Source organism: Balearica regulorum, chromosome 12, assembly GCF_011004875.1.
Source record: "Balearica regulorum gibbericeps isolate bBalReg1 chromosome 12, bBalReg1.pri, whole genome shotgun sequence".
NCBI classification, from domain to species: domain Eukaryota; kingdom Metazoa; phylum Chordata; class Aves; order Gruiformes; family Gruidae; genus Balearica; species Balearica regulorum.
In genome coordinates, this window is record NC_046195.1 from 20,926,485 (window position 1) to 20,947,510 (window position 21,026).

The 21,026-nt window shown below is 34.5% G+C and overlaps 1 protein-coding gene across 4 annotated transcripts in view; it reads right to left on the bottom strand.

Annotated features, from left to right (window-relative positions):
* Positions 1 to 21,026, bottom strand: part of DENND4A (DENN domain containing 4A) — a 58,580-nt gene that overhangs the window by 22,004 nt on the left and 15,550 nt on the right. For 3 of the 4 annotated variants that reach the window (XM_075763996.1, XM_075763995.1, XM_075763994.1), the window contains exons 3-14: positions 19,519 to 19,848; positions 18,657 to 18,906; positions 16,973 to 17,042; positions 15,213 to 15,382; positions 14,278 to 14,519; positions 11,934 to 12,000; positions 9,215 to 9,273; positions 8,411 to 8,555; positions 7,642 to 7,817; positions 5,708 to 5,808; positions 3,362 to 3,580; positions 2,963 to 3,108 (exon numbers count right to left, since the gene is read on the bottom strand). In XM_075763996.1, coding sequence (XP_075620111.1) covers positions 2,963 to 3,108; positions 3,362 to 3,580; positions 5,708 to 5,808; positions 7,642 to 7,817; positions 8,411 to 8,555; positions 9,215 to 9,273; positions 11,934 to 12,000; positions 14,278 to 14,519; positions 15,213 to 15,382; positions 16,973 to 17,042; positions 18,657 to 18,906; positions 19,519 to 19,826 — 1,953 coding nt within the window. In that variant the 5' untranslated portion in view covers positions 19,827 to 19,848. Of the gene's footprint in view, positions 1 to 2,962; positions 3,109 to 3,361; positions 3,581 to 5,707; positions 5,809 to 7,641; positions 7,818 to 8,410; positions 8,556 to 9,214; positions 9,274 to 11,933; positions 12,001 to 14,277; positions 14,520 to 15,212; positions 15,383 to 16,972; positions 17,043 to 18,656; positions 18,907 to 19,518; positions 19,849 to 21,026 lie in introns of those variants that run through there. The other variant, XM_075763997.1, reaches the window with a different exon arrangement.

A 21,026-nucleotide genomic window follows, 5' to 3' on the forward strand; every position in this document is an offset into this window, starting at 1 on the left:
TGTAGAGAAGATTATTCTTCAGCTTAAACTATTCTTACAAATTATTTGAGGCAGGGCTTCAATCATATTTTATAGATAACTAATTTCACAGTACATAACCCAGTGGTTGAACCCATAAGAAAGTGTTTTATCATCTTTCAATCTATGACATCACTCTTTTATGCATACCCTTTCAGGTTCTGGTTCACCTAGTGAAAGACATTAATATACAACTAAATAGTCACTTTACTGGAATCATTCAAATTTGATATTCGCTCCAAGTAGGCCATCTTGGCCATAGCTCTAGTTCATATAGCAGTCCTTGGTATACTTCCATATTTTGACTTTGTATATTTCTGTTAATCATAGTATCAGAAATAAGAGAAATCAAGAAAGAAAAGCAGGAAAAAGAAAGCGAGGCAAATATATCATTGTTCAATGAAATCCTACATGGGAACACACTACCTCATGTCAATGAAAACCTAATTTCACAGCAATTCTAAAGCCATGGCAAATCTTAAACGCACAGTAATTCCAGTGCCTCAGTTTCCCCACAATTATCACTGGCATAGAAGTAGGTGTCCCATTAGTAAAACTGAATGAAATCCACAATGACAGAAATACAAGTTGGAGAAGTACAAGTGTTTTCTGTAAAATTTATTCTCAAGGCACTGTCATGAGCATTTTTTTTATAGTGGAAAGAAGCTGCCCATGGCATCACCTAGCAAAATAACTGGCATTAGAACAGATGAGTCTCTGTTTCAGCTGTACAAGTGGCTTCTTAACCTTTTAGAAAAGGTGAAAGCTCCAACAGCTCCACAGATAATGTGCAGTCTTACAGTGGCATCACCAAGCTAAGTAATACTTTTTCAGAACAACTGTTTGAATTCCCAGGCAAGATAACTTTAGCTGGGGCATCAACTTCAGTGCTCTCATAAACCATTCTATAAAATGAAATAAGCCAGATAGAATTTGGCATTTACATAGTCATCACATTCTGAATAAAAATCCTATTTAATATTAGTCAGAGAACTAACCTGCAACACAATGGAAGCTAAGCACTGCTCAACAGCGTTTAGTCACTGGGGTATGTATATTCCTGTCTACGAGACCTCCCATTTTTAAACACTGGCATACAGCAAAGCAAACGCTACGTGTCGAAGGCTTTTTAACTGAACAATAGGATAATCAAGTGAACATTACAGAAATGTTTGTAATTAAATCAATTTACAACCCATGAATACCTGCAACTCATGCTGTAGAACTGTGAAGCACACTTGAGAACTACTACTAGTAAAAAATTGACTAGCAAAAGCTATAAAGAACATTAAATACCATTAGATCATGCTCTTCTATTTCTCTCAAACTTATTAACTGCTTTCAGATTTGTTTTCAAAACAACTCCTTTTAGCAATTCTACACTTTCATAGCAGAAATAGCCATAAACAGAAACTGCAAATAGCAGTTTTCATAGTCGTCAGTATTAATTCCTGTGGAACAAACAGCAGGTGACCTACTTTACAGGAAATCCTAGACAACTGTGCATTACTTAAACATCAGTGTCCCAGAATAGAGTGTTACAGGTAACCAGTAAGATGACAAGTAGGTGTGGAATTTCTTATAATATTCATAAAAATGTCTTTCATGTTACAATAGAAGCAAACAGGAATACAAAATTGTGGGTTTCAGTTCAGTTCTGAAAACAAAAACTAATATGAAAAAAATCTCAAGCTGCCTCAAAACACTTTTGTAGGCCCTCTTTGGAAATACAATGAATTTTCAAAAGCTGATATACCTGTACTTTTTAGAAAATTAGTTCTTCACAGTGCTCAACACTATACTAATGTGGACCTTTCTTATAAATGTCTTAGGATTTTTAAAAATCTGAGTGATACTTCCATGGAAGACTAAAAAAGAAATCCACTCTGAACTGGGAAATGCAACATTCTATGAGCTCCAGTCCAGCAGAACTTCTAAGCTTATTTCAAGAAAAACACCCATTGTAATCATGTTGCACTTTCACACCCCTTGTCACATAATCCTTAACAATTGCCTTTCCTTCTCATTACAAACAAGAGAACAGCATAGCAACAGGTAGCAAGGTATTCCTTTACTGCAACACAAACACAACAATAGAGTAACAGAACCTACAAAAAATGTTAGCTTATGCAAAGCTTGTATGTGACACACCATAATAAATCTTGCTTACTTTAAGAAACCCATATATTTCATATCCATCAATATTTGATAACAAGGTCATTAGAAAGTTTTCTTAACCAAGACAAGAGTATCTATACAAGCACTGTATTTAAAATATTTACATGGGCAAGCTGGTTTTGAATTGAGGGAAGCAAGTGACAGCAGTATGAATGAAAGGAGAATTGATAAAGGTTCATTTTAATTATTTACTTTTAGTTCAAGCCTTCTAAAAACTCTCTAAGAGTAACTAGAGAATTACTATTAGAAAGAACTGGCCAGCACATTTTTTAAAAAAAGGTCAAGGAACCTTCTATTTGTCAATATATAATGACTTAAAAATAGTGAGACTGCCTTATATCTTTTAGTGTGCTGCTTACCATCCCCATGTCTAAATAGCTGCATGAAATATTACACCATCTATAAAAATGCTTGTAGTTTTAGCTAAAGAATCTAACTCTCTGATAAAGAAGCTCAAAGTTGCTACTTTACAGTCAGAATATTATACTTCATACTATGGGCCAGTATTTCAGAAGCTTACACACATGTGAAAATTAGCACTCCTAATTTGTTCTCACAATATTATAGTTACACTCTCAAAAATTTGAAGTAGAAAATGAAACAAAGACCAACAAAAAAGGAAAATGGAAGGTTCCAGTGACTAGAAAAAAAGGAAGAAAAAAAAAAGAAACAAACTTGCTTTTCAAATATATTCTGCTTGTACTACATCAGATAACATAAGCAACACTAGAAGTTAAAAACTATAGGCCTATGAAGACATCCTTACTTTATATACGCAGTCATCAAAAAATGCAAGGCTTGCATCCTTATCACTGACAAAAGAACACTCTTCAATGAAGCGAATAAACATTTGAGTTTTGGTCATCAGTGTGTAGAACTTCTGATGTGAACGATCTCGACTTTTGAGAAAACCTATAAAGTGAAATCAGAAGCATGTAAGAATGCCTAAAACAAAAAAGGCCCTCACTAAAAGTCAGTGTACATTCTACTAACAAGCAATAACCTTTCTGTAAGCTTTGCCATTACTATGCAATTTTTTATGCACTTACATTTCTACCGTCATTCACAACACTAACACTGCAAGTGTTTTTATTCTTTAAATAAGAGAGAATCTAAAATAATAAATTTTTATATATATAAAAAAAACAATTTTATTACTCTTCACCTTGTAGTTCAAAGAGAGAACTTGCATCTGTGGCTGTTTCAGAGGGTGCCTCTGTTATGGGCCTGAGATAAGACCTATAACCTTTTAGTATTGAGGCCATGAAACACAGAAATGCTTCCTGGATCTCCAAATCTAACAGATGCAATTTCTTCCCAGAATTAAAATCATAGTCATTCATTGCCAATTCCATTAATGCATCTTCTCTTGGTCTCTGTTGCACTGTGAACAAACACAACATTAGAACGTTTCACATAACTTTTTTTCCAATATTGGTTAAAAAAAAATCCTCTTTATCCTACTAGATTCACTGATTAGTGAGCTCCATTAAGTTTGGAACAGATTAAAATATATGCAATTAAATTCAATCATGACATGCAACAATGGATTCAGATTGACCTTATACAACTAATGTATCTCTGGATAATACCAAAAGCAAGATACTTTCACCTTTTCCGCACACTAGTTACTACAGCAACAGAGAGAACAAGTATGGACAGAGCTTAAAAAAACCCACCAAACCTCAAAGAAAGTTGTTTATAAAAAAAAATATGTGAAAATTTATAGAAGAGCTGATTAAAGAAGCATATTTTAAGGACAAAATAGATGGGATGTGTGTATTACTTTTTTTTTTTTTTTTTACAGTGCCTTTCATTTCAAAGTGTTCCCAAAAAGTAGACTATACATATTAATACCTATATACACAGAAAAACATCACTTGGATGGAAAGTGGAGCCAACAAAACACAACATGATGCAAAATACTGATAAAGAGAGAAAGCAGGCATTTTTTAAAAGATCTAGCAAAATCCCTATTCTTAAAAGTAGATACTTGCATCAACATTTGAAAGCCATCAGAACTGTGGCTGACTTCACTGCTACACACACAAAGCATGGTAACATTCTAACATCGCCTCAAAAAAGTGAGAGGATGGTTTCATTACTGTCTTTCCACATAATATAATTATAGCCAATCTTATACTGATATCATGTTAAATTCTTTTACAGAGTAACTTGCTTAAAGATCAGTACCACTATTTTTATAGAGTGTAGAGAACATAAGGTTTAAAATTTTTTCTAAAGAAATCCTCACAGTAAAATATATCAAAATTTTGAAGCAACAGACAGTTTTTATCACCTATCAGCTATATACGGATACTATTGTGCAGCACACACCAATAAACTTCTGTTGCTGTACATTCTAATTGGGACATGATTAAATTCTAGTGACCTCAATAGCCAAGAAGGTGTAAACAGCCTTTAAAAAAAAAAAAGTGCCCTGAATCCAGGTGACAATTACAAAGATCTCGTGCAACGTGCTTTCCAGGTATGTATTTCTCAACCACGCAGTGTTGATCAACCCCATCCTTTTCATATTAAGTTGTAACTACTTGCTGTCTCTGCCACAGCAACTTGATTTTACAATTGCATTATTGCTCCTTAAGGCGCCCTCCAATGCCTATGGAAATCATCTTTTAAAGCAGACAGGTATGTCAGAGTGCTGACGGACTTCCTTCCCACTTCACAATGCCCATTAGCTGTGACGCCCAAGCACGTCAGCTGGCCTTGACTACATTTCTATTTCCAAATGTCTTAAAGAATCTCACTATTATCATTCCTATCCAATTTTCTGCTTTCTCACATGAAGGTTCAATATACCTTGCTCTGCAATATTAGAGGATACTACCAATTATTTTTTTTCTTAAAAATGTTCAGTAATTGCACAACACATTTAAGAACCCAGTGTTTATAAAACATTTGTTATTTCCATTTTAAAATGTTTGGTACTTTCTTTCTTCAGTCTACCACATTCAAATATCCTCATGATAAACTTGCAGCTGCAAAAATCCTACTATAGCTTTTGGTTGTTCTTTGCACAATGAAGGCTAGGAAACAAATACGGTGTAAAATTATTTACATGAATAAAGCTACGCAGAATCAGAACAAAAAGTAGTATTGGCTTGAGTGTCAAAGTTATCTTGATTGTCAAGAGATCAGCAGACTTGAGCAGGCTTTGAAGACAAAACAAAGGTATTTATCAGGTCCTGGCCTACTCTGCTTTACTCTTACCTTCTCATATAAGCTGTGCATTTTTTTTGGTACAAGGATAACATAATACAAAAGGGATATCTACTAAGAACTGCCTTATATATATGGAAGTCTCCTCCACTCCAAAAGCCCCTAAATGGGTTCTAATCTCTGGACTTAAAGCACAGATTTTTCTGTTCTGTATGAAAACACTATGCTTAGTGTAATGAGTGACTTAAGGACATATTTAATCAGCTATATTTATCTGCTAATGTGGCACACTATATCCAATGTAAATCTTACTATGTACTTTCCCACTCACATTCTGCCAGTTGCTGATATAAATTACTTAAAGTGTTCATCAGATTTTTACAAGGCTTCTTTGGTAAGATCTTCCACGCAATAGCTTTCTTATCTCCAGTTCTGGAAAGAAAAAAAAAGTATGAGCATACACTGGAATATGTGTATATATAGGACTGTATTCAGATGATTTTTCTATCCCACCAGAGAAATGGGAGAACTTATACAGTTTACTTCACCAAAACAGGATTGGAAACCAACCAAAGTCAAACTTGATTTAGTATATGGAGAGTTGATCACAGCCATCCAACCAATGCCCTGTATTTCACGATGATGATTATACAGCCCCACTCTTTAGCACTGAAATCAATCCACTTAGGACCCATGAAAGATGGATCAATAGTATTAAGCACCTGCCATTGCACAAGCAACCACCACACATGCCATTCTGACCTGTAAGTACTTAAACTAGGATGGAGATAATGACCAGAATGCTTGTAGTAACCTGGAATCAGTTTGATATAACTGCTTTGTGTTTAGTGCATATAGATTTGGACTTAAATATATCATTATAATGATGAAAAAAATTTACAACTTTGTCAACAGAGGGCACCAGCAAGCCTCAAGACCCTATTGGTGACAAAGTTGCAAAAATTGTAAGCAATCATTTGACACTTTTCTATACGATTAAATTCTAAGGAAATGCAAAGAAAATCAGCTAAAAAAGTAGAATGAAATAAATTATTTTCCATTAATATGTAAATAATTAGGCAAATACCAGAAGAAATGCACAAACATGTTCCTCTTAACCAAAAAGTAACAAAACCAAAATGGAAGTTATCACAGCCTAGTTTGAACTATTTCCTAAAAAATCTTTAGAGCAGAATTGCTATACAAATTTGGTATCAGCATAAAATCTTTAACAAAAATTTCTATTTGCAAATACTTAAGATACGTAACCTTCTCTAAATTCACACACAACTACTGAAGCAAAAATAAACCCAGAAATAAATTTAGAAAGAAAAAAGTTTTTAGTCAGGCACAGCAATGCTGAAAGACTGCTACCAACAGTAGGATGATACAAAAGAACACTGACCAAAGACTTCAAGAAGTAACATTAAATATATCCTGAGTATATTAAACATTATACTGAAACAAAAGTTCAATTCTGAAATACAAGTTTAATTAATTTTGTGTGGTTTAGAATCTTGAATTAGAAGCCGTACCCTCTTCTATTTTTGTATCACACAATCGCAAGGAAATAAATAATTCTTTCTTTTGAATATCATAACAATATGGACTGTTTCCCAGTGGTTTTAACAGTGCACTGCTATGCCTTACTAGTATTTTAGACACTGGATAATTACTATTACACAAAAATGTAATAGTAATTATTACACAGTTCTGAAGGAGAAATATTATAATACTGTTAGTTCATTAATGATGGCATGACTCTAAGTCTTAATTAAGACTCTGTCATCCATGAAGTTCACCTCTCTTATTCTCAGCATGAAGTTCCTATACTTCATATTGATATGGAGTGTGATTTAATTGTTATCATCTTCAAGCAGATACCCATATGAAGATACCAGAATTTCTTCAACACTAAGAAAGCTGATCATAAAAAACAAAAATTACTATTCCCCTCCAGGGACAATGAAGTAAGACACAATACGGTTAATCCAGGAAAGGTGCCAATGCACGCAATAAGATTTTAATGTAATGGAATAAAAGGCAATAATGTTCCATGAGGATTGTACCTCCACTCTGCTGTGTTGAACAGGAGATATCATTTCTAGCATCCTCATTTCAAGGAGGATGATATATTAGAAAGTTCAGAGGTTTAAAACAAACAAACCCCCCAAAGTTTTGCCAAAAAGCTAGCTTTTGCCTTTGAAATCAGGAAGCGGAAAAAAAAAAAAACCCACAGAAGAAAAATTGTTAATAAATACTTACTGAGAAATTGTATTGGTATCTAGGTCAACACAGCTAACGTCTGGTGGAGGGTCATAGAGATCAAAGTATCTTGAATCAATTCCCACTATGAATGGGCATGGTGCACTTAACACATCTGCCAGTGCCAAGGGACAGAGAGGAATATACGGGCAAGGCCAGTGGAAGGGAAATATCATCTTTGAAAATATGCAGAGACAAAACCATAGGTTAAACATGTATAATAATATAGTCTATGCAAGTATAAACCACACTTCACTAACTGCCACTTCAAAATTATTTAACATGGCAGATAATTATTACTGAGAATCTACATGCAGATTATTAAATAAAAAATGCACTTATTTCTCTAAAATTCAATGTGTTTAATTTGTAGGAAAAAAGCTCTTTGGTATAATAGACCGTAAAATAGTAGAGGTAGCAAAACAACACTTAGTGAAGACAGGCAGGAAAATAATATACATTTAAAATTTTTCTGCAAGAGAGAATACAGTGCCATTTGGGAAAATCAGGAACTCATATTCAGTACATTGTGATGACCAAACAACACGCTTATTTACAATGTTTACAAACAAAGAACCAACAACAGTTACTCTCTCTCTTCTGTCTGTGGAATATCACTAACAACATGAATTTTTCTTTCTAGTGATCTTTACTCTTATTTTTAAGTAACCTTCAAGCCTAACAGCACTACTATTAATTTTAGATTTTTATCTAAAAAACATTCTTTTTCTTCCACTTACACGTGTATGATTAAAAGAACGTTACTTACAGAGACTAATGCCTCTGTCACACTAGTAAGGACAGAAGGTCGCAATGAATGGATGAGAATTTTATGTTCCGTCACAGCAAATACAAGTAGAGTTACAGCATTTTCAGGTCCTAAATTCTGAAGTAGTGTAGAAAACTTGCCCCCACTGTTACAGAATATAAACACACTGGTGAGTTACAAGGGACCATAAAAAAAAGAAACATTCAATAACAAAACAGAAAACAAGGCATTAAAGTAGGATTTTATAATGTAAATCTGCAAATCTTTCTTTTAAAGACTGCCAGGTAGACTACTCGGTACACTTCACTGTTCAGTGAAGAATGGTTACATCCCAATAGTAATCATGATTCCATGAGACTCTTCAATCAGTCTAGACTATTTTCAGGACACATGCATGATGATTTTTCTTTTTGAGAAGCAATTTACATGCGTTTCTTTAATTATTCTCCTGCACAGAGACATGAAAGTTAAGACAGTTGCAGAACTCCTTCAATTACCTTGCAATTCAAAAGCTGCATTATCTTGGCAGCCCAGGTACCAACTCCTAGAAAAGTGATCTAACAATCCATATTCTGCCTCAAGAACCACTAAAATTATTTGAAAAAACATATACATTGTTCCTTAAATATGTATCCTTGTCAGGGTGCAGCTCTAATCGCATAAATAAACTTCAGATATACTAGCTACACAAGGTACCAGACAAGGTAAGGTAATTTGCAGAATTACAACTCAAAGTACCAAATCTTTTCCGCAATGTAAATCAGGAAACATTTCACAATTAAAACAGAAGACATTGCTACTTGCCTCAATGGAAGGGGTGATGACACAGGTTGGCTAAGAATCAGGTTGTCATGTGGAGATAGCTGGAAAAATATTTTAAAATACATTCTTTTTATTCTGAACTTCAGAAATATTTATCAGATATTACACAACTATAACAAAGAACACCTAAAAATAAAATTTAAACTAAGCTGAATCTTATATAGCCCAGTTTTACAGCACTGTAAGAAATGGCATGCAATGCTATGCATCAGTATCTTTAATCAAAGAATGGTTTGGATTGGAAGGGACCTCCAAGAACATCTAGTTCCAACCCCCCTGCTGCAGGCAAGGACACCCTCCACTAGCCCAGGTTGTCCAAAGCCCCATCCAACCTGGCCTTGAACACTTCCAGGGATCCAGGGGCAGCCACAGCTTCTCTGGGCAACCTGCTCCAGTGCCTCACCACTCTAACAGTAAAGAATTTCTTCCCAATACCTTATCTAAATCTCCCCTCCTTCAGCTTAAGGTCATTCCCCCTTGTCCTGTCACTACATGCCCTTGTAAACAGTCCCTCTCCAGCATTTGCTTAAGTTTTAGTAAAAAACAGGCAAAGCACGATATTCCTTTCTTGGTCAGAATTGAATACATTGCATATTCATAAAGAGGAATTTAAAATAGCTAATACTGCAAAAAAATAAATATATTAACTGCTGAAAAACGAAGCCTTCTGTTTTTTGAAGGGAAGTGAGAACCCACAGTTCATACACAGCTTTCATGGGCCAGGGGGGATTCTTTCTGGATTTAGGGGGAAAGAGAGGGATAAAATGCATAAAGGGGAGAGATGGCAGATCATAATGTAAAGGAATATTTTATTTGGAAGACATGAGAAACAGCTCAGCCTAGCTTTGATAGAATCATTAAAATTTGCATTAGTTGAAGATCCAAGACAAAGATCTTATTAATTCACATTTCTTTCTTACAGTGGTAGGACATCAAGAGAAATCATTCATATATTCAGCATGAATGAGAGATTTCAAATGAGTATAAGAATACAGATACACAATCAATTTATCAAAGTTCAGCTGATGTTTTCAGCCATAGTAAATCCAAGGTAACAAGATACCAGTTAGCTTAATCCTCCCTGCTAGGAGGTCATGCATTTTCTATCTATTGGATAAAAGCACACATACAAGCAGCAGTAGTAATACTGTAAGTCACAGTAACTTGCACAACTAAGCTGCAAGTTCAGACAACTTTTAGTAACATTTTCTTTTTGAGTATGTTTCACCTTAGACCCCATTGCAGATGACGGGACAATATAAGTCAGAAGATCAGATGAATTAGTAATATAAATGCCGAAGAACTAAGTCCCCTAACACTATGCCTGGACAGACAGAGAAGGAAGGACACTAACAAGAGCCAATGCAGTAGCGCTTCTCTGCGTATTTCACATAACAGAGCTTTTGAAGGCTGATGCTACATTTAGCTTCAATGACAAATGAGGATGGCCACACCACTCTACACGCCAGATTTGTCTTCAAGTAAGTCACCTTGTGACAACAACCACCATTAGTTTGTTCAGTGAAAGAATTCAAAGAACTCATTTTTTCAGCCTGAGGTAACCTTCATAAACTACCCTCAGAAAGGAAGCATCAGCCTAATGTCCTAGGACTTTTGTGTTTCAACAAAAGCAGATAAACACAATCAAGCATCTATTCAAAAAGCCTGTCTCCCTTGGGCAGAAGGGGCACTTACTGCCCCCGTTCTTCAGAGGGAGAAGAATATTACTCTGTGTGCTCTGGAAGTTTGCAGGTTGTGAACACATCATTAGAACACAACAGATGTGTAATAAGGGGATGTAGGACATGGAGAATGGAGTCTAGCAGATTTCAAATCAGAGTGGCAATCAGGAACATTCCTGAATCTTTTACTAATGGCTGTAATTTCTTTGAAACATCATTTTGTAACAACTTGTTCAAAACCACAGGATTGGTAGAATTACTACAACCGGAATAGAGATGTCTCTTCTCAGCAATAAAATTTTAACATGTCTCTACCCATTTTGCCTCTTTGGAGGAAAAAAATATGAAGATTTAATAACACTTCACTCAAGAAGTCTTTGAGTTAGGGATTTCCTCTCTCCTACCAATGGTGACATGGGTGAAATTTCACATAACGGGTAACCTAATCCTAGCAATTACACCATTTCACTCACACGCAGTAAAATATGCTAGGTCTTGCAGGTAGGACAGAATAAGGGTCAGATTTGATAAACTATGCCTCTGCTGAATGTGCGTGGCTCTTGAAGTTTTCAGTAAGAGCTATCCATTAATGCACAGGACAGATTGAAGCCCTTTGGGAAAATGGGTAATCATGAATATACTCTTCACATCTGGCTTTAATTTTATTTATTTTGCACACAGCCTTCATACAGTAGCAAGAAGAAAATGGTTCAAAAGCTATTGGAAAAAATCAAGCCAGATACCAACTTTGAGTAGTTTTTCATTCATTTCCGTATACGCTGGAAAAAAATAATTAAGTTCTAAGCTCACTAAACAGTATCTTGTAATATCTCATTAAAGTCCTTAACTAAACTGGAAACAACATTGAGAAATCCATAAAAAATTAAAATGAATTTAGGAAAAAAATCCTGAACAAAAAAAATTTGAACATAAAAATTACATTTTCCATTTATTAACCTGTTAAATAGCTGGTTTGTCTTCACTTAAGACATAGCTATTAAGAAGAAATTTACACTTACCTGAACTAGAATTCTTGGCCTCTGAGGGGATGGAAAAGGAACTTTATGCATGAAATGGGAAATGTGTCTAGAGGAAAAGAAAAATACCAACTTAGTAGAAATTATAAGCTTAAACTGCTTTACCTCAAGACAAAATTATTGCCAGTAAGAGAAATTATTATCTAAAAATGACACATACTTATTCAAAAGATAGAGCAAAAAAAACCCCAGCCCCCAAATCCTGCAGGGATATTCTGATCTTGAAAACCTATTTTTCTACTAGTTAAAATCAAAATGGCAGGCCAGATTATCTTTCAGACTACAAGCTTGGTTTGTGAGACTGAAAAATTACAAAGAGCTTTTTTTTTTTTTTAAATAGATTTGTAAAGTAGAAATATCGATGTTTGAGTATCGCCATTTTACAATCATGCTTCTGAGATTGGCTTGAAATAGCACTATACCTCAGAGACTAGCACTGCTTATTTGCAAAAAAATATTCACAGCTGAGTATCAAGGAGAGTCATTAAGTTCATCCATTTTCTTCGCATCCATTTTCTTCACTTCCAAATAGAAAATGTTATGATGAAAAAAATGTTAAAGTTTTTCCATATACTACAAATACAAAAAAAGTTTTTAAAATTTTAAGAAGTTCTCAGTTCTATACTTTAAACTTACAAAAGTTTTAAAAGTGTAGGAGTTCCACATAATACACACTTTCACATGAAAAGATACTATATGCGATCAGTAGAAACTCAGGAAGAAACAGGTAATCCATCATAAACCGCATGCTACAGTACATACTTTATTGTGATTTCTGCAACTTTTACCTTTATTATGATGCAGACAACCACCAAGTTTTGAAGAAGTTCAGAGAAACCCACAAATAAGCATTGATTTATATAGAAGACTCGTTTTACATGTTTCTGACTCAAAGCTATATATTTCATACATATGTTTCAATGTAGCTGCATATTACACCATTAGATACAGGCAAACCTGCTCCCCCCCCCCATTTTTACTGTGCTTTTATTTTTCCGTACTTATGCTATGCTTAATTTTCTGTCGCAGTTCTACAATCACATAACTGGCATGAACCAGAAGCAGTCTTGTGCCTCTTCAACTGACCTCCCTTGTGTCAGCATTGATGTCTGTGCAGCCACATGGCAGCGAGAACAGGAAAGAAATCAGGGTGACAACGGACTTGGGGTTCTGTCTTTATTACCAGTGTACGAAAATGGTGGCAGAAATATGGACCATACAGCAAACATCGAGGGAAAGGCCTGCTGCTTGCAGAAGCAGGGCTGACTGAAAAATGTTCAAATACACATGTATGGCACAGACAACCTTCATCATTATTAAAATAGTTGAAGAAACTAGGCTAGATACTATAGTAACTTCATGCAAGACACTGTAGCTGTATTTAAATTATCCACAGTAAATTGACCAGTTTACAAATCCCAGAAATCAGAATAAGCAAATAAATCTGTAAAATCAAAATTAATAAAACATTTATTATATATACTTCCCATTCATTCACAAAATTCAAAACCCCAAAATAGTTCTCATCTTAAAAAAATAAAAATCTTTTCATTATTAGAAGTTTATACTATGAGAATTTTAAAACAGGTATAGTAGATATAAAGTGGACTAATGAAGTGGATAAACAATCACAAAAAATGCTCAAGCCATAAAGTCAAAGCCTCATAAAAGTTAATATTGAGGTTTAATCAGAAAAAAGACTGGTGTGTAATAAAATAAAAAAGCAAATATTGCATTGGAAATCTGATGCAGTTAAAAGCTACGTTAGCCTAGAAATGTTAAGTGGTATTACGTATCAATTACGGATAACCACTCCTTGGATGTAAGGATTTCCTCTGCATTTTAAGATGCGAAATCCTTTACGTAAGAAGAAAATTAAGTTTATTCATTACAAATAGAAGATTACTAGTACAAAAATGAAATCTGCTTTATTATCTCTCTTTAAACAACAAATAGGCATTTGAAAAAATGTAAAGCTACATATTTCATTTTCCAAACTTAATGTATGCAACATTAAAAAAGGATTTATAATGTTGCTTCTCCTAATCACTATGCTAAAGGGTACAAAGCTAATTAAAAAAAAGGCTTTCAGAGATACCTTTGCAGACACTTAAGTCACAAATAAAAATCTAGGCTTTTTCAGGAAGTATGTTAAGATACCCTGAATCAATAGAGAAAAGTGCTTAATCTAGCGTAACCACTATATTTAATTTTGATGACTAAAGTCAAAAGGATACTATAGGAAACTTAGAAGTAAAAAAAAAAACCCAAAACAAAAAGCTCTCATCAACTGAAATTACTGTTTGGAATTTTTGAAATTACTTACTTCTCAATGGGCAGGACATGTGGACCAGAAATGGAGTAACGATACAGAAAGGTAAGAAACTTCTTGAAGGCATCAAAGAAAGGCCAGTGAGAGAGCAGACAGATGCATTTGTTTGTTTGAACTGTTCTACATGTGTCTGACTTTCCCTCGACAGCAGCTGCTAATCCTAGTTGAGCTTTTTGTTTCTCTGTGAGATTCTCTTCAGGATACAGTTCATAAAACTGAATAGCAGCACCGTATACCTGCAAACAATATAGTTGATTTGAAGTCAATACATCTGCTTCAATCTTCAAAGCAATCTAACAAACCCCAAACATGCAAGGAAAATCAAGTCTATGTTACTGTTTGAAAAGTTTACATTAATGCACCATCTTTTGAAGTAATCTGTTCCAGAATATTCTTAGGGCTGTGAAAATCCAGACTATTATTTATTTAAAACACTTAATGTCATATGCAAAAGAGTAATTTATGAAACTATTTAAGCGAGAGAAAAATACTGATTATACAGAGTACAACTACAGTCAACTGCAGCTACAATTGCCTTTAAAGCTATTTTAGGAATCCTTTCTAAGCAACTCAAAGCAGTGACATCCAAGTTACTTTTTAGAACAAGTACATACATGCAAGGTTTTTTCCATGCTTGCAAAAAAAATAGTGTACTTGCATGTATATGCAGTCAGAATTTTTATAGCTCTCTAGTTTCAAAGGCTAACATGATTGGAAAGCAAAGGAGTATGGGCTTCTATGATCAACAGTCCAGCAGTGAAATAAATGCAAGTCACTCTTTAAAGAGTCTTTGAATTAACTCCAAATGAATAGATTCAAGTTTGTCTGTGAAAATATGCATTATCATCATCCATGAAAAGATAAACAACCAATTTTTTTAAACTTAAAAACAATTATTTATTTAATTCTTTTTTAAGCTTTCAAAATACCTTTTCTGCAGAAGCTCCAGTTAGTACAAATGTAGAAAAAACTGGGAGGGGGTATTTACTGTTAGACGGCCAACATTCAATCGTTGCACCCATAGGCAGACAAAAAAGAGGCACGGATTCTGGTAATGGGAATGATTCGTAATCTTCTTCAGGATATCTGCATATTAAACCTATAAAGGCAATTTGTAAAAAGGCAGTTATGTAAGGAATAACAGAAACATAATTGTAATAGCTCAATCCATAAAAACATGCCCAGAAAAATCATATATGAGCATACACTAACTTCAGAGGATCCGTAAAGGAAAGTTGTAAATAATCAGGCACAGCAAATAGCTGCAAAGGGGAAGCATGCTTCCGAGGCCTAAGGAGAAATCACCTGACTAAAACATTGCACTGAAGTCCTACTTACTATTCTAGGAACTATTCATAACATTTACCTATTTCGGTTTGCAGGTTGTATGCATCTCAGTATTATTATAATAGTTCACATTCATCGCTAGTATGAGTAAAGATTTAAAATTTAGTTGAAAAAATGGTAACCTGAATAATTGAGAAATAAGACTGATTTTTTCAATTATGAAAGCAATTACTTCTTGCCAACAAGAGTTTCCTGAGAAATCTGATAATATGTTAGATAAGGTTTTTTTCTAAAATATCAATAGAATTCAACCAATTAATTATGCCAATCCACCTTAGCTGAGGCTTCAGCTAATGTGCTATCAGACTAATGTGGTTAGACTTAATTTTAAACATAGCTGTAAAACATAAAGTTCTGAAGCAGAGGATCTTAACATACAGGTTTTCAGTTACATCATACAGCTGTAGCAATCTATCCTTGCTCACTGCCAGCCCAGGGGACTCCAAACTGAGAATGAATATTGCGTGAAGGAATGTAGGATTTCTCTGCATTGGAGAACACAATCACTACACATTGTTTTCTAATATACAGTGAAATATTAATAAGCAATAAAAACTGGTAATCAAGAAGGGCAGTGGTATTTTTCCCCCCAAGAAGCAAAATTTTGTGGAAGCTACTACCAGATGTGGGGCTTTTTAAAATTTTTATTTATTTACAAATTTATTGCCCACCTTTTAGTTAGTCCTAAACTACTGTTGTTTACAGAGATCAGCATCTCAAAGGGATATAAGTGCATTAAAGCTTATGTCTGAAGCATGCTCAAGACCTGCACTCGAACAAAATCAGGGGTTTAAAAAAAATCCCAAACAACAACACATTTCATCAGAACCACAGCAAATCTAATTCTGTCTCATAAATAAAACAACAAAATAAAGATGATACACAATCCAAAAATACTTTAGGAGCTCAATGCCACTGATGTTCAGGGCAATGTGAAGTCTGCAATATTCTTCAAAATGTTTCTTAAAGACAGTGATTGTGAAAATGCATGAAATAATTTTTGCGATATTGTCTTCTGAATATATATACATATCCCCTTAAGAGACAGTTATCAGCAACAATAACTAGAGGTAGGAGACACACAGATTTGTAGAAACCTTTTAATATAAAGCTGAGCTTCCAATTAAAAGCAAAATTTAAAACAAAAGGGTCATGATACGTAATTCTAAGGCTTATTTTAGGACATTATTTTAAAAGAATTCTTCAGGGAAAGATTCCTTTTTGGATAATGCCAAGACAGTGTCTTTGTCAAATAATTCTTTGATAAAAACATGTATTACATTACAAATAAGCCTGTACATCCCGAACTGAAGATAAAAAAAGCTAAATAGTAGTTACATACCAGCTTTATACGATATGGTGTTGGTTTTTGCCACAGACTTTTTATAACATAAATATACTGCTGAGCCCCACTGTAAAACAAAAGAAATTATTGGATTACATGATGAAGTATAACAAAAGAGTGTAACAGAAAAGAATGGAGGAAAGTCTCCTCTTCCTTGTTTACAAAGAACCATAATTTACAGGTGAAAACATAGAGCATTAAGATACAGGAATTTGGGGCCTGCTACACTATCCTTTCTGACAGTGGCCACAAACATTTAACTGAGAAGTCTGTGTTAGCTCTGAGCTGACCAAGCCATGGCAGGCATCAGCCTGACCTCTAAAACAGAACTGGTTTATAGACTGAAGCACGCAATCTATAAATTCCTCTCTAAAACATCTGCTAACACAAGTACAGAATTTTAAGTACAATTGTCATCTATATAAATATTTATACCTTTCTCCATTTTGTTAAACTTGTGGCTTAAATGTGTATATAGACAGATACACATACATGTACCCATTTATATATATAAACAGGCAGAGAGCACAATGTTTCTGTTATTAACTACATTTGTGTATTACTTTAAGTTAATACTTAACAATTTTCTTTTGTGCCTGCATTTTTATTGTAATCATGCTAATCTTTAAGTCTGATTCCTTATTCCATCTGTGATTTCACAGTCTGTGAAACACTGCAGCATAACGTCACAGTTTTTACAGCTTCTAAACAATGGTTTCCTTTCTGGAATTGTTAATGTTTTTAAATATTTTTGAAGTTCTCAGTTTCTGGACATGAGAATTAAGAACATGGAAAGCAACAGGATTGAAAAGACCAGCACCCTTCAAGGGCACACGAAGGCTTTATAGATGGGAGAAAGATATAACAATTTCCGTAAGACAGCTTTCCCATAACCCAGTCAATGCAAGGACTGGTAGAACTGAAAAATCCATTTGTTAATGTCTACAGGCATTTCTTTAAAAACAAGAACAGATCAATTTCCATGATCGTTTTTTGCATGATACTACTTGCATTTGCAGTCAGCATCCTCATCAGCATGCTGACTTTTGAGGACCCTACGAAAGCCAGCATATAGGGCTGCAGATTCAATGAGGAGACACCTAAATACTAAGTTCTGCAAAACAAAGTGCTGTGACACCTGGGTATTTTAGCAGCTCTAGCTTTGGAACCATATTAAGCATTTAAACAGGCTTCTAGTCAACAGCATCCAACATGACTCATATGCAACTTTCTTCAGAGAAAAAGTTTGTGAAATTACTGAGGAGAATGACACTTATAAAATAGCATTGTTGGTAATGGGAGAGTTTAAAAACAAAATAGAAGGCACTAGTTAAATACAGAATTCCCATCACAACAGTAAAATCAGCATCAGAAACAGCCGTGTCTGTAAAACCTGCAGTTATACACATGGTGACACAACAGGTCCAAAGGACTAATCCGAAGTTGAAGTCAGCATTTCTAAGTCAGCACTAAAAATACTATTTGCTCCAAGACTTCCAAAAAGACTTTGTTCCAAGCAGGAACAACAAAATGTAATCCTCCAACTCTTCCAAGATTTGATTTGTCCTTGGAAAGAGCTTATCAAAATTTTTCACCAGGTACTCTGAGAACTGTCACAAATACTCCACAAACATTACATCACTAAATATCAAGTGTTCAAAATCCAGATTTTGCATCTTACCATACTATTATTAAGATTCTTGTCAACCTTGCAGAATGTATGTGGAGGGGTTTCTCCTTTACTTGGTATGATTATACATATATCCGTAACAGCCAACGTGTTTTGTGTCATGTTTTCAAATGCTCTTCGGTAAGTGACGTACACTCTTTGTGATGAGGCACTGCCACTAATATTAGCAGGCCGACCATATGGAGTAGTTTGAATTATTTCACAACCTTGCTTTACTCTTTCTTTCCCATCATATAAAACCCTAGTTAAAATGGGATGAACAAAAGTCAGAAGGCATATAAAGTTGTTTAAACACTTTGAATACTAATACTATACTAAGAATTACAACTGAATAGTACTAGTTTAACAGCAGCTCTTGTCTCATGTCTGATCGAAACATTTTTACTGATAAGTTCAGGTCATATTATAGCAAACTGCATTCTAACAGAAAAGCTTCATGATAAAACTATATTAGTTTTCCTCACATAAAAGTAATGTGTTTTATTTACTGCAAAACGGTATTATTTTCAATTCTATTAAAGATTCATTGCCTGATCTTAAGAATGTCATACAAGTCACCTCTTTCCAATTAAATAGGTTAAGCATCTTATCTCAACCAGAATATAGACACTGAAAATTGTAAATGGCTTTGAAAACTCCAAAATGCAAAGGATTACAGTTGTCACTAAAATCCACTCAGCATGCATTTTTCCTACCATACTGGGTTACAGTATGCTCAAGACAACAAATACCTTCCTGCTTAGAGTTTTACCTTGTATTTTAAAAAGTATGATATTTCAATAAAGCTGCTTTATTTGCTCATTAGTCAAATAAAACTGCCAAAATCACCTACTGGAACAGAAAAACTACTCACCCGAGATCAGTAAGTGGGGGCTTATCCCTTCCTCGGCGATAACAAAGGAATATTTGTGGTCCCACAAGACTGCCGTTATTGAGATCTGCAGACAGTCCTGAGGGAGTAACATCTATGCATTTATATCCCTGAGGAACTTCCTCCCCCAGAGATTTATTAATTACTGTTACATCTGTAATAGGTTCTTTTGGTTTAGCGATTTTATGGCAAGCATCATTGAAGTGGATTTCTTCCTCTAGTGGTTTTGAAATATCTGTTAATCCTGCGACAACAAAGTAGTCAGCAACACGAGCCCCTTTGTCTTCCATCTTCCATTACAAGATGTTATAACTGGCAAGAAAGAAATACATATCAGTATTTTGGAAGGAAATTATAAGACATTGGAAATAATAAAATTTGGTTTATTTTTAAAAACAGAAAATTTGCAATAATATAAATGAAAACACAACAGAATACAATAGAAAAAGAGATCCATTATCAGATCATATAACATTTTTCATTTGTAATCACAATCTTTCCACTTTGGAATTCTGAGCCACAATCATGAGAGTTACTTGTTAAATCTTGGAATGGAAAACCTAAGCAGCCTCTTTTTGTTGACTTATACACTAGAGTAGCTGAACCAACAGGAACAGTAACAGCAAAATACTGTGCAAAGTTCTGGAAATAGTTTACTACTAAAAGCTCATGGCTGAGCCAAAAAATAGTTCTCATGTATTTTGCATATAGTCTATTACTGCACTCTGTTCACCGTGACAAGGGATCTCCTAAGGCATGATCTGCAATTAGTTTGCTTTCTGAACACTAAACATATATGCAAAGGCTGTCTTGATTGTTCTAAGGATACAGCTACAATATTTGCAGCCATCCTACCCTATGGGATTTTACATCTGATAGCAAGGCCAGATTTTCTTAAGAGTATTTTTGCAGGCTAAAGGTTGATACCACTTTATTTTATAGTGTTTTGGGGCATTTTATTTCATAGCGTTTTGGATCCTCGATATGCAACCCACCCATAGCCAGCAATATACCAGCTTTTATTCAAAACACTTAAGTCAACTTCAATGCACTACAGACCACTGTGAAACAAAAACATTCAAGACCACATGAAGTTGTTTATAATGAGAAGGAATATAGTCCTGGTGTTCCAGCCAAACTGTGTTGGGAAATTACATTCTTTCTTCCTGGAACGTATTGATAAAAAAATTCTTTACATATGAATTCTTTCTGTATAGGTTTTTTTTTTTTTTTTTCCAATGTTTGCTGCTAATGTTGTAAATTAACTTCAGCACAGGACAAAGTAATATCTGTAGGATGAAAAGATGGCCTTGCAAACAATGCAGTGCACTACATATTAGGAGATTCAGTTTACTCTTTGCCAGAGACTCTTGAATACCTTTGCAAGTCACTTAAACCTCATGTCTTACTTAAAAGCTTGATTTTGCAAGTAAAGAAAATATTTTGTGCTCCTGCATGGAACATTGAGAAATGGCCTAAAAAATGTTTAT